This window comes from Antechinus flavipes, chromosome 3 (assembly GCF_016432865.1).
Source record: "Antechinus flavipes isolate AdamAnt ecotype Samford, QLD, Australia chromosome 3, AdamAnt_v2, whole genome shotgun sequence".
NCBI classification, from domain to species: Eukaryota; Metazoa; Chordata; class Mammalia; order Dasyuromorphia; family Dasyuridae; genus Antechinus; species Antechinus flavipes.
This window is the reverse complement of record NC_067400.1, coordinates 612,758,286-612,772,097: the sequence shown is the minus strand read 5'-3', so window position 1 is coordinate 612,772,097 and position 13,812 is coordinate 612,758,286. Positions and strand designations below refer to the sequence as shown.

The 13,812-nt window shown below is 53.8% G+C and overlaps 1 protein-coding gene across 1 annotated transcript; it reads left to right on the top strand.

The window, feature by feature from the left end:
• Window positions 1-226: 226 nt before the first annotated feature.
• Window positions 227-10,688, top strand: DLL3 (delta like canonical Notch ligand 3). Its single transcript, XM_051990867.1, has 13 exons — window positions 227-295; window positions 382-684; window positions 1,466-1,547; window positions 2,071-2,328; window positions 2,689-2,936; window positions 4,457-4,718; window positions 5,335-6,046; window positions 6,333-6,414; window positions 6,638-8,180; window positions 9,572-9,596; window positions 9,727-9,780; window positions 9,910-9,984; window positions 10,304-10,688. The coding sequence occupies exons 1-9, from the start codon at window positions 227-229 to the stop codon at window positions 6,641-6,643; spliced, it is 2,022 nt and encodes a 673-aa protein (XP_051846827.1). The 3' UTR covers window positions 6,644-8,180; window positions 9,572-9,596; window positions 9,727-9,780; window positions 9,910-9,984; window positions 10,304-10,688.
• The last annotated feature ends 3,124 nt before the right edge of the window (window positions 10,689-13,812 follow it).

Below are 13,812 nucleotides of genomic sequence, written 5' to 3'. Positions count from 1 at the left end.
CTGTCTCTCCCTCCCTCTCTGTTCTGTCCCTCCCTCTCTGTGCTCTCTCTGTCTCTCCCTCCTTCTGTGTCCCCCCCCCCCCCCCCGTCGCTGTTCTCTCTGTTTCAGTCTCTCTCACACTCGCATTTCTCCCTCCCCCGGAGCTGGGTCGGGGTCTCCTTGGGGGCGGGGCCTCGCCTCGAGTTATAAAGCTCTCCAAGCCTCGGGTGCCTCCAGACCCTGCGCCATGGCCTCGAGGCGGCCGCTGACCGCCGGGCTCCTGGCCGCGCTGGTCTCTCTGCTCTGCCTTTGCAAGGTGGGGGCATGGGGTGGCCCCAGGGGAGAAGAGCTGGCAGGATACTGGGGCAGAAGGGGGGATTCTTGGGACTCTGACCTCTTATCCCTCTGTTACTCCCTAAGGTCCGCTGCGCCGGGGTCTTCGAACTGCAAATCCACTCTTTCCGGCCCGACCCAGGGTCCCCGGGCACCCCGAACTCCCCGTGTGGCCCTCAGGGTTCCTGCCGTCTCGTCTTTCGTGTCTGCCTGAAACCGGCGCTGCCAGATCGGAGCCCAGAGCTGCCGTGTGTCCTGGGAGCGGCGCTCGTTTCTCCGGAGGCCCCGAACTCCGAGGACCCCACCGATCCCGGACCGCAGCTCTCCCTGGTTGACGGCCTCATCCGTGTGCCCTTCCGTACCGCCTGGCCGGTGAGGAGTCCTCTGAACCGAGAGAATTCCCGCTCCCCAAGAGCCTTAGGACCTAGATTCCGCTCCCCCCCCCATTCACCATATAAAGATCTCCATATCAGCTCCCACCAGCGCCCCTGGTCCCCCCCTCCCGCCCAGTTCCACAGAAGTCCCGCCCTCAGGTGTCCAGGAATGTCCTCCCCGGGTCTCCCATCCCATGGAGCCGCCTTCCCCAGACGCTGGACGAAGCCCATCCCCAGAACTCGGAGACTCCCATCTCCCAAGATGCTGCGGTCCTGCAGGACGGACCCCCGTTCCTCCCCAGACTCTAATTCTGAAACTCTGAGGGACCTCCATTCCCAAACCTCCCCTCCTCATCCCCCCCCTCCCCCCGCCAGAAACGGCCCCTGTCCCGATAGATTGGTATCCGGGAAGCCCCCGCTGCCCAGTCCCGGGGCTCCTTTCCTCATGGGCTCCTGTTTCCTTGGGGACGAGCAGACACAGCCTCTTCTCCCCATTTCCAGGTCAGCGCCCCCCTGACCCTCGCTGCTGACCCCGGGACCCTAAGATCCTCTCTCCCCCAAGCAGCGCCTTCTTCCTTCAGGCTCATGTCTCCCCAGCATTCTGCTCTCTTTTTAAAACTTTTGGGGACCCTTTCTCCCCTCGCGCCAACGCCTCTCTCCCCGTTAACTAGGAAAGCTCCCTTCTCTCACACCATCATTTTTCGCCTCCTCGAATGCCCCTTGCCCCGCTGCTAACACTCTCTCCCCCTCCCCCCGTCCCTTCTGCCCTTCTCCTCCAGGGGACTTTCTCGCTAATCATCGAGTCCTGGAGGGAGGAACTTGAATCCAGGAGCAAGGAAGAGTCGGGGGAGAAGCTTCCAGGTGAGGCCCTTGGGTGGGATGGGGAGCGCGCGGGCGGGGGCGGGGGAGACCAAAGAGCAAGGAGCGGGGCAGGGACCCTCCGGCCTCGATAGGGGGCGTGGCCTACGATCTCCGAGGGGCGGGGGAACTGGGTATCTAGAAGTTTCCCTGTGGGAGAGGGACCGAGCAGGAGGAGGGGGCGGCAGGTCTGCGCCCTAATAGGGAGTTCTGTGGCTCCAAGCCGCCGGGTCAGAGATTGCGTCTGCTTCGAAGAGCCTCCCGGGACCCTGCGGTCTCGAATCGCAGCTGGGAGGATGGTGGGACTGGGCAGGGCTGATACTACGGGGTTCCAGGTGGGAGGTGGGCGGGGCGGTTATTTCGAGGTTTCTTATGGAGCTGATTTATGGGGACTCTTTCTGGGGGGAGGGGCTGGGTTCTGGAGAGCTCCCAAATCTGCGAGGGGGGAGGCCCGCGGCCAGCCTCGGGGCACAGATGGGGCTGGCCGAGGCCGCAGGTCCCCGTCACCGTGCCCCTCTGCTGGCAGGTCCCGATCGGAGTCTGCTGAGTCGGCTGGCTGGGCGGCACAGGTTGGCGGTGGGCGGACCCTGGGCCCGGGATGCCCGGCAGGCCGGGGGCTGGGAGCTGCTCTTCTCCTACCGGGTCCGCTGCGAGCCTCACTACTACGGTCCCGCCTGTGCCCGCCTGTGCCGCCCTCGGGACGACCCCCTGGGCCATTTCCATTGCGGCGCCAACGGGGAGCGCGTCTGCATGGACGGCTGGACTGGAGACATGTGTGCCCGGCGTGAGTGAGAGGGCTGGCTCGGTGGCGGGGGAGGGGGGTGCGCACCGGGCTGAGGAGCACGTGCGCCCGGCGTGAGCGAACCAGGGGAAGGGGGCGGGGCCCGGGACCCTACCTCCCGCTAAGGGACAAGCCCTATTCTCTTTCCCCCCCGGAATGATGTGGACTTTCAGCCCCCAACACCTCGAGTTTGGGGTTTAACCCTTCCCCCTCCCCAGACTGATTCTCTCTTTTTCTCCTCCCCCCACTTGCCCAATATTTCTGCTCCAAACCTTCATGCCTTTCCGCTCTTGTCTCTGGCCATCCCTCTGCCTCCTCCCTCCTTTTGCTCCCTCTTCCTACTGGGCCCCTTTCCCCCTCCAGCCGTTTGTCAGTCAGGCTGCAGCGCTGCGCACGGTTACTGTGAGCGACCTGCTGAATGCCACTGCTACCAAGGCTGGACCGGCCCCCTCTGCACCATCCGGGCCCCCAGCGGCGGCGACTGCTCCAGCCTCCAGCCATGTGCCAACGGGGCCACCTGCTCCAACCTCCCAGGATTCTCCAGCCGCCGGTGCCTCTTCCCAGCTGGCCTGTGCGACGAGCACCCGTGTACCAACGGTGGCAGCTGCAGTGTTAGTATGAGCCCTGCTCTCCTGACCTCTGACCTTCCCTCTGACCTTCCCGTGTCCCTTTCCCATATGCTCTAAAATTGAGGCTTTAGAGAACATTAAGGTTACAACGTGCGGGACAGCACGGCGTACTGGAATTAATCGGGAACACCTAAGTTCAAATATGGTCTCTGATACTTGCTAGCCGTGTGAATAGCAAGTGGCTTTTCCCTTAACAACCTTAGCTTCTCTGTCTCTTAAATGGGGATAAGGATAATACTTCATACAGGACAGCGTGCAGAAAGTGTTTTGGGAACCTTAAAGTCCTGCCTCCTGACAGTCCATCTATTACATGGATCGGTACTCCCATTTGACAGCTGGGGAAACTGAGGCTCAGAGAGGTCACCTGCCTGTTAGTGGGAGAATCAGGACCTGAATCCAGTTTGCCTAACTGGAATCCAGGACACTTTTTATGTCATCATGATGATCCCTGATGTCAATCCATCAGCAAATTGTCGCTCAGTCCTCTGATTATCTAGAATTGTGCTGGATCTGGGTCCAGGCCTTGGAATTGGGATGAAGGCCATGAGCATGGAGAGGAAGGGATATATGCAGGAGGCAAAGTTCAGAGAACAGGACTGAAAGACCTTGGGAGTTGAGGGCCAGAGAAAGGGGGAGAGTTCCTTCATCTTCCTTTGAGTCTCAGTTTACTCATCTATAAAATGGGAGGGAAATTGGACGAATCAACCTGAGGACACAAGTAGGGCATCCCAGGGCTAAGAATAGGAATGGTGCTTAGACTCAGTTTAATTCAGCACCCACAGGATCCAAGTCACTGTGAGCACCCACAGGATGCAGGTCACTGTGCTATGCTCTGGGAAGACAAAGACAAAAATTAAAGTCCCTTGAGGGGTTTACACGGGAGGGAAAAGGTATAGGAATAAGTCACCTGGAGAGAGGTGGAGCAGGAGGGAAGCACTAGCAAGGAAGGGGAGTGGGAAGTGGGCTGGGGAGGATTTAAAGCAGCTGGCAATACCTCAGCTGAGACTTGACAGAAGACAAGACAGACCTGGAGAGGTGAGAATCGGAAGCGAATTCCCAGGTGGAGGTGGGATGCGACTTCGAGTTTAGGGAAAAGTCACAAGTTCAGTTGGTTTTGAGTCCCGAATTTCTTAAGTATCTAGAAAGATACCATGAAGGGCAGCATCTAGAAGGAAACTCCATAAAAGGAAATATTTAGAAAGATGCCTCAAGGAGCAGCATCTCAGCTTAGGAAGAGAGGGAAGTGCCAGGTTGAGGAGTTATCCTAGAGGCAAGAGGAAGTCCCTGAAGTTTTCTGAGCAGAGAAGAGCCATTCAGTACCAGAGCTGTGCTTTAGGAAGATTTTTCTGGTAGAAATGTGGAAGATGAATGAAGGAGGACGGGAGGGAAACAGGGAGATGCCCTTGGGTGGGCAATGGACAAGGGATCAATTAGGGATCTATTCAGTCCCCTCATTTTACAGATGAGGAAACTGAGACTCAGAAGAGGGAAGATAATAATAGGTAGCAGGGCCAAGATTTCACCCCCACCCCTTCCGCTTCCAGGAGGTGGCCGGGGACTTCGAATGTACATGTCCACGGGGCTTCTATGGGAAACGATGTGAGGTCATCGGGATGACGTGCGCTGATGGGCCCTGCTTCAATGGGGGCACCTGTGTGGATGGCGGAACCCCTGCTGGTTACACCTGCCGCTGCCCACCAGGCTTCCATGGGTCCAACTGTGAGAAGAAGATGGATCGCTGCAGCCTCCAGCCTTGTCGCAACGGTGAGTCTTCAAGATGGTGCAGCCCATTACTCTCGTCTAATAAAGTGGAAACTGAGGCCCAAAGATACCTGGGTGATAGATAGGCTTAAAACTGGAAACGATTTGGTCCCATGAGAAGTCAGAGGGAAAAAACAGGCCCCGAGAGCTTGAGTTGAGTCAGTTTCCGAAGGTCAGGGGTGGTTTGGACTCGAATCCAGGCCCTTCAAATCTTCCCATTGCGCCGTGGGCGGGAGGTCTGGGGCAAAGGGACCAGGAGGCCAGGGGCAGCGGCAGAAGGACCTAGAAACCAGAGTCCTTCGCTCTTTCCTTTATTGGGGAGCCAAGAGGAGGGAGAGGGAGAGCAGGGTTGGGGAAGACCAAGCCGTGAGCAGCGACGGGGGATCGAGGGGGCGTAGCTGGAGGCGGGAAAGGAGGGCAGAGAGGGACGGGATCTGGAAGAGAAAATCATGCTGAGGAGAAGGGACCGCGCGCCCTCGGAGGTCTCTCCCACTCGGATCCCAGTCTCCCGGTGTGAGATCTGGGCTTCTCCAGCGTGGCGCCCTAAGGGACGGCCGGGCTGAGGAGGCTCCGCCGGGCCGAGCAGGGGCCGTGACGCGCGGGGCTTTTTCCCTGGCAGGTGGCGTTTGCCTGGACCTGGGCCGGGCCGTGCTGTGCCGGTGCAGGCCCGGCTACGGGGGCCCGCGCTGTGAGCGCGACCTGGACGACTGCGCCGGACGGCCCTGCGCCAACGGGGGCACGTGCGTGGACGGCGCGCACAGCTTCCGCTGCTCGTGCACGCTGGGCTTTGGGGGCCGCGACTGTCGGGAGCGCGCAGACCCCTGCGATCCCCAGCCTTGCGCGCACGGTGGCCGCTGCTACGCGCACTTCTCCGGCCACGTCTGCTCCTGTGCGCCGGGCTACATGGGCGCGCGCTGTGAGTTCCCCGTGAATCCCGGACCGGCGGACGGAGAGGGCTCGGAGCTCCCGCCTGCTCCCGCCCCGCCCCCGCCCGGACCCCACCACGGGCCCCCAGAGGCGGCCCGACGCAGGCACGTGCCCCTGCCCCCCGCCTTGGGGCTTCCCTTCGCTCTGGTGCTACTGCTGGCTATCGTGGCGGGAGGCGCCGCCCTCCTGGTCAGAGCCCGGGCCCGGCGGCGGAGTCCGGGGGCGCGGCCCCTTCCTTCCTCCCCGGACCCCGTCCCGCCACCCCCGCCTCCAGCGGACGCACTCAACAATCTCCGGGCTCACGACGGCGGCTCCTCGGCGCCCCTTTTTCAGGGTCCCGGCAACTTGAAAGCGCCCAAGTGCGAGCGGACGCAGCGACTGCTGGAGTACCCGTCGGGGATGAGGTGACTAAGTCTTCTCCCCTTCCGCCCATTCTCTCGGACGGGTGGGGCGGGGCCCATCGCTTAGTTCTCCCGTCGGGTTTCTTTGCTGGGCCGGGGAACAGCTGGGCATCGGGTTAGAGGATTAGGGGAAAGAAAAGGCTTGCGGGGTTAGGAGGAAGTGGATCCGGGGCTTGAAGGGCCCCTTCGAGCTTCCAGGGAGTTATCCCACAATTTCTGAGGGCGCCTTCTCAGTCGCGGGGTGAGCCTGGGGCCCTCCTCCCTCCAACCCCATTTTCTTCCCCGTCAGGGCTGAAGATTGGTGCTTTCCCGAGGACAGAGATCCCCGACCCATTTACGTCATCCCAGACTGCTCCCTCTGTGGCAGAGAGGTCAGTGTCCTCCCATTTCCCTCCCTTCGAGACTCCACCCTCCGATTCTCTCCTAGCTGCCCTCAGCCTCTGGTTTCCCCCTTTTACTTGTCTGGGGCGGGGGAAGAAGGGGAAAAGGCTGAAGCTCTTTTTCTCCTCCTTTGGAAAATGGGTGGTTCAGGAGGGGGAGGACACAAGCCGGGGTCTCCTCCACGACCGCTCCAGGCTTCTCATTTTGTTCTAGGTCTGACTCAACCTTTCCATGGACTTCACACTCAAGATTCCTCGTAGACAGAGACATTAACATATTTATTCCGCTGCTGCTGTTTGTGCAGACATTTCCCCTCTTCCTCCCGGCACACTCAAGGGAGGAGGAAACCGAGGCCTGCAGCAGGCAGGAAAAGTCACCTGGAGAAAGGGAGCTGCCCTGATAGCCCACTTCGGGGCGCCTCTTCCCGATCAACTCAGGAGTTCTGGATTGGGGGGAGTCAAGGACCTCACCTCCCGCTCTGACTTGTGTAAAAAGAATATTTACAACAGTTCCCCTTCCTCATCTCTCCGGATTCATATGTGAATGATTTTTATTCTACTCAGTATTTATTTATTGGTCGTGGCCCCAGGATCCCGCTAGGGCAGACTTCTCGGTCCGGGCTTGGGAGAGGTGGAGACTAATGGCACTCAGTGGGAAATGGGAGAAAGGGGGACAGAAGATTTAGAAATCCCAACACCATCCCCTTGCCGCCACACTGGTTCTGGAGAATCTCGGGGGGTGTGGGGCGGCAGCGTCCTGGAAAAGGTGGGCCAAAGGCAGGAGGCCAGAAAGCGGGCCTGAGGTTTTCTTCAGCCCCTGACACTGACTGTAGCTCTATGCAAGGGGGTTTGAGGCAGGACCACCCAGACATGGAGGGAGAACAGGCCATCTGCTAAAAGTTCCCCCCACTTCCCCTGATGCTTCCTTTATTCCTCATCTCCAGTCTTTCCAGAAAGCTTGGGTTCTAGTTTGGGCTCCAAGGGTCCAAAACTCCCCTCCTCCAATGGCTGCATCCAGGTTTGAGGAAGAGAGGATTCATTTGGATTCTAATAATAATAAATGGTTTTATAGGGTTCTTATGAAATATCCTTAAAAATCCTTTGCCATTCCCAGCTTCCACAGTCTTTAATCCCTTCTCCCTCCTCTGCCTAGCTGCTGTTTGGAGATTGGGGATTCTGAGACCATCTTGGAGGAGGGAAATGAGAGAGGCAAAGATACAGACAGAGACAGAGACACCGAGAGAGAGAGAAAGACTGATACCGAGAGAGATAGAGAACACAGAGAATTGGGGGAGGGGGAGTCCTGAGTCAAAGTAATACTGTAGAAGGGCATCCTGGGGCTTGGGTCGCGGTCCAGCCCCCGGCAGGTATTACCTGGAGAGCCTCCCGCGAGGATTTGTCCCCTTTGAGGTCTCTTTCTTAACCTCCAAAATAATGGGCCGAAGTCCCTCTTAATTCCCCGTCCGCGGTCCCGTGATTCCCAGCGGGCTGGAGGGGTCCCCTTGGCGGGCGGGACTGGCCGGGAGCCCCCTCCAGCTCCCTTGGGGCGGCGAGTGCAGCCGAACAGAGATGGAACCGTTCCCTCTTGTGAGCGAATCCCGAGTCGGAACGGAGGCGGCGGGGCGGGCGGGCGCTGTCAGAAGGGCGACGCCGTCCCCCGGGGCCATGGAAACCGATCCCTGCAAGCCCGGAGGCCCGGGCCCCCCCCTCAGCGAACCCGAACCGCTCGCTCAAATCCAGATCCGGGTGGCTTTCGGGTAAACGAGGCTCCGGCCCCGCCTCCCAGCCGGGGGCCGAACTGCGGGCAGGCGCAGGGGGCTCCCCGTGTCCCGCGGGGCGGAGGAAGATGCGCTAGAGCCCTTGGCCCCTCTCTCGGACTCCCCCGCGCTCCTTATTCCTCTCTCTGCCTCAGGGTCCCCACCCGGGGCTCAGCGCGAGGCAAAGTTCCAGTCCCGGGTCAGGAGGGACTTTCTCCGGGCAGGGACGGGTGCGGGCGCGCTTGGCTCGCCGGCCGGGGCTGGGATTCTCTGAGCAGAGGCAGTGCGGGTGTGTGTGTGTGTGTGTGTCTGTGTGTGTGTGTCTCTCTGTGTGTGTCTCTGTGTGTGTCTCTGTGTGTGTATGTGTGTGTGTCCGTGTGTGTGTGTCTGTGTGTGTCTGTGTGTGTCTGTGTGTGTGTGTCTCTCTGTGTGTGTCTGTGTGTGTGTGTGTGTGTCCGTGTGTGTGTCCGTGTGTGTGTGTCTGTGTGTGTCTGTGTGTGTGTCTGTGTGTGTGTGTCTCTCTGTGTGTGTCTGTGTGTGTGTGTCCGTGTGTGTGTCCGTGTGTGTGTATGTGTGTGTGTATGTGTGTGTATGTGTGTGTCTGTGTGTGTGTGTAGGGGCGGGGTAATGCTGAGCGTGGGGAGCTGGAATCCCCTTCCCGACTCTCGCTGCCTACGCTATCTCGTTAACAAGTTCTCAGAGACTCAGTTTCCCCTTTTTGAGAATGAGGAGTTTAACACTAGCATCTGTTTCACACTTCACTGGGTTGTTGTAAAGGTTGAATCCAATAATATATTTATAATGATTGCAAATCTATAAAGTAACTGGTCTCTATTTATTAAACGGGGGAAAGGGTGACATATAAATGAGTCTGATTTTTTGATTTATTGTTTATTGATAACTTTATCTCTGCCTGTCTTTTTCCTTCTCTGTCTCTCTATCTCTCTGTCTCTCTTTCTCTGTCTGTCTCTCTGTCTGTCTGTCTCTCTGTCTCTCTGTGTGTGTGTATCTCTTTCTATCTTTTTCTCTCTCTCTCTCTCTCTCTCTCTCTCTCTCTCTCTCTCTCTCTTCTCTCTCTCTCTCTCTCTCTCTCTTTGTCTTTTTCTCTGTCTCTGTCTCTCTGTCTCTGTCTCTGTCTCTCTGTCTCTGTCTCTGTCTCTCTGTCTCTGTCTCTGTCTCTCTGTCTCTGTCTCTGTCCATATTCCTGCTCTTTCTATCAATGTCTATTTCTTCTTTCTTTCTCCTCCATCTCGGGTGTTTCCCGTCTATCTGTGTCTCTTCTCCCCCAACCTGGGGAACATCTCTGCCCCCCTTGGCTGTATCTTTGCGCGGGGACTCTCCTGTCTGAGTCTGCCTTTATGTCTTTGAATCTGTCTCTGCATCTGTTCCAGCAACTCCTGAAGTTACCATTTTCGGGTGAGTGAGTTTTCTCCTGGGAAATGGGTGGGGGGAGTGGAGGAGGGGGAGAAGAAGATCCTATCTGAGGCCCTTTGGAGGAGGCAGAGGCTCCCCCCCTCTCCCGCTGATCCCTCTTCCCCATTTCTAGTTCAAGAGACTGAAGAAGCAGCTGAATGAAATTTTCCCCTCACGCCTTGTCTTTGTGAGTAGACCCCTCCCAGGCTGGCGGAGGCCATCCCCTTCCCTCCGTGGTGGGGGTCTGTCGGGCACACCACGGGCAGCTGGGGGGGGGGCACTGCAGCCCTGAGCCCCGTCCCCGTCTCTGACTTAGGTGGAAGAGCAGTTACCCCAGCCCTGTGAGGATTTTGAGGTCTTTGTGGCGGGCAAGCTGGTGCATTCTAAAAAGGTGAGACTGGATCTGGAAAGTCTCTGGCTCGGGAGTCAAAGGGCGCGGGTTTGACTTTCCAGCTGGGCCACAAAGCGTGACCCAAGACAAGCCCTTCACATCTCCCGGACTCGATTTCCTAATTTGGAAAACGGAGATGATACTATACTAATTCCCCGGTGCTGCTAGGGGGTAAATGCTTTACGAATTTTAAATGGGAGTTTTTAGGATTATTTTTTATTCCCGGCGGAAGCAGTGGGAGGGCTGGGGGTGGGGGGCTGAGGCCGGGGAAGGCCGATCTGGGGGAGCTTTCAGGAGGCTGTTCCTCTTGCTTTCCCAGGGAGGAGATGGGTTTCTGGATGGTTACTTCAATGAGCCCAAACTGGTCAAAGTCGTGGCTCAGATCCAGGAAGTGCTGAAAGACTTGTAACTTCACAGCTGAACAGATGAAGATGAGGATGGAAGGCTCCCCCCACCCAACCCCACAGGACTCGAACCCTGGGGAACAGGGGTGAGAGGAGCCTGGGAATGTTATCTCCTGCTCAACTTCCTATCAGGTTATCTTTTTCCATCTTCCTCCTCTCAAGTCCTTCCCCCCCCCCCCCCCCTCCCGGCTCCAGCTTAATGACAGGAAAGATGGAAAATACCTCAGAAGCTGGGTCCTTCCTTGATGGCTGCTGGGCACCGTGGGGGAGAGATGTAACAAGTGTGCGCCTTTTACCTTCTGTCTGTCTTTATTTAAAGCGGGGAGAGAGGCAGTACGGGATGTACGCGGAAGGGGAACAGGACGTGGCGTTCAGGGATCCCAGCTCCGGCCTCTTACTGTGGGCCTGGCGATTTCCTCCCGGAGCCTCAGTTTCCCTGTCTGTATAACAAAGGGGTTAGACCCTCTGGCTCCTTACAGTTGTTAATCCTGTGAGATTTAGGAGAGCTGGGCTTGGAAGCTCTAAGCAGGAAAGGTGCTTTATGGGGGCGAAGGCTGGAGGACGCAGGTATCCTCGTGGGAGGCTCTGGGAGCCTGGCCCTGACACAACGCTCCTCCTGCTGCCTCGGACCCCGGGGCGCTGCACAGGAGGACGATGGGCCCAGGGGCAGGCAGCCTAAAGGCCAAGTACTTCCACCCCATCCTTGGAGTCAGTTACAAAAGGCCGTCATTTTCATTCACTTGTGCCATAATCCAATGTAAGGTAAAGATTTACAAATTTTCTATGATTAACTACAAAATGGGGATAATAAGAATGATAGTAATGATAGCTAAAGGAATTAGGTTCTTCCCTTCTTCTGTGGCCAGGAAACACCATTTTTCTAGGCAGTTAGATGACTAAGTAAGTAGAGCCATTTTTTCTTTTTTTTTTTTTTTTGGCTTGGAATTCAAATTCTGACCTTAGACACTTACTAACTGTGTGACTCTGGGTAAGTCACTTCATCCCGTTTGCCTCAGTTTCCTCATCTGTAAAATGAGCTGGAAAAGGAAAATGGCCGACCACCCCAGGACTCTGGGCAGAAAACCCCAAATGTGATTGTGAAAAGTCCCACATGATTGTACAACGATAACAAACGGATGGAGTGTGAGCCCTCTTTCTAGGGGACATTCTGGCCAATTGGTCACAATCTCATATAGAAACCATCCCAGGATCCATGGAGGCTTCATATTGTCTTAGAAAACCATATTTTAACATTATGTATCATTGTATTTTTTATTTTATTTTATTAGCTATTTCCCAATTTCATTTTAATCTGGCTTAGGCCACTTCTGCCCTCCCTTATCCCCCCAGCTGGGACTGTTCTTGGATTTCTTCCCCGGGAATCTCCTCAGTTGTCCTGCCTGGTTTTTGTTGGCTGTCACAGAGCACTTGGTTTCCAAAAGTCCATCGGCAGGCCCTGTTCTAATTTACTAATCTAGGGGCCCACACGAAGGGCCCTCAGAATCTTGGCCCTTGGCATTGGCTACACTCTGGAAGGCCGAGGAATTCCCATTTTTGTGTTCCCATTGCCAGTCTCTCAGTACCCAAATGAAGCAAGACTAGACTGGAGTCAGCTCATCATTGCAGTTAATTAAATTGGCAGCACTTAAACCTCGGAAGTTGGCAAATGCTACAAATTAGAGCTTAATTTATCATTTTATTGATAGTCTAGACTTAAAGTGCTGGAGGCAACATTAATAATACAAATTAAACTTAAAAGTGTGTCTTGTGTGTTTTTTTTTTTTTTTCTTTTGGAGAGGCAGTTGTTAAATATCTACCAGTAGATTCTTGCTTGAAAGGGATTGGGCATATTTAGCCTGAACAAGAGAAAACTTGGAGGCCGGTATGGGGAAGTGAGAGCTGTCCTCAAACATTCAAAGGACTATTCTGCTGCAAAATGGATCAGGCTTGTTATTCTTCGTCCCAAGATTCTAGTATCTAAAAAATATTAGATGGCAAGTCTCAGTTGTAAGTTCCTCTGATTCACAGAGGTAAAATATATATATATATATATTACATATAATTGGGGAAATATATATATATATTTTGCACTATGAGTGCAAAATATATATATATATATTTCCCCAATTATATGTAAAAACATTTTTAAACGTTTAAAAAAGTTTTAAATTCCAAATTTTTTCCTTTTCTTCTTCCTCTCTGAGATGGTGACCATTCTGATCTGTTAAACATCCCAAAGATTAAACAGAAAATTACAAAAATAGAACAAAAGTCTTGTGAACTTAAAATGATGCAATGAAGCTCCCAATCCTTAAGTTCCCCAAACTCAATTTATCTTGTTTGGCATTTTGAGATTTTGAAACAATCAGCTTGTTTTGAAACGATCATCAAAACTGGTAATTATTTGAGCTGTACCATTATTTGAAAGTTACTCAATCTTCTCTCACAACTTAATGTGGAAAATATGTTTGACATGACTGTACACGTGTAACCTAAATTGCTTGCTGTCTTGGGTCGGGGGAAGGAAGAGATGGAAACATTTTTTTTTTGGAGCTCAAAAATCTCACAAAAATGAATGTTGAAAACTCTCTTTACATGTAATTGGAATAAGTTAAGAAAAAAGTCATTTAAGAGGCTGCAAACTTCAAAGATCTTTGGAATTAAGGAAAGCAAAGTAGCCGATGAAATCTAACATTTTGTTGGTTGGGGGCGTAATGGGAATATCTAGTTTCTACAGAATATTGTGAAAACCAGATTTACTCTACTTTCATTGAGAGAAGGTTGTAACCCATCATTACTCTGCCACATGTCATTTGCGGTATAACAATTTAAATGCTATGTTGAGCCCAAAGACTCAGAAGAATTTAGATCTTATGAGAATAGTGATACCTTATTTAAAATTTTTTTTTAATTTTCCTGGGTTACATATAAACATTCGTTTTTAAAACTTTGAGATCCAGATTTTCTTCTTTCCTCTCTCCTGCCCAATGGAGAAGGCACATGTGACGTTACAGAAAACATTTCCATAAATGTCATGCGGAAAAAAAATAGCTCTCCCTTCACCCCACCAAAAAAAAAAAACCCTCAAGAAAAATGAAGTAAAAAAAGTATGCAATCTTTTCAAAAGGTACTTGGGGAAAAAAAATGTATTCTATCTGGACTCAGATACAACCAGTTCTTTGAGAATGGTAGCATTTTTCTTTTTAAGTTCTTCAGAGTAGTCTTGAATCATTGTATTGCTGAGAATTAGCAGTCATTCACAACTGATCATCCCACAACATTGCTATTATTTTGCACTATGAGTTCATGGAGGATTTTTCAGGTTTTTTTCTGAGATCATACTGCACACCATTTCTTATCGAATAATATTCCATCATAATCACATACCATAATCTATTCAGCCGTTCCCCAATTGATGGATTTC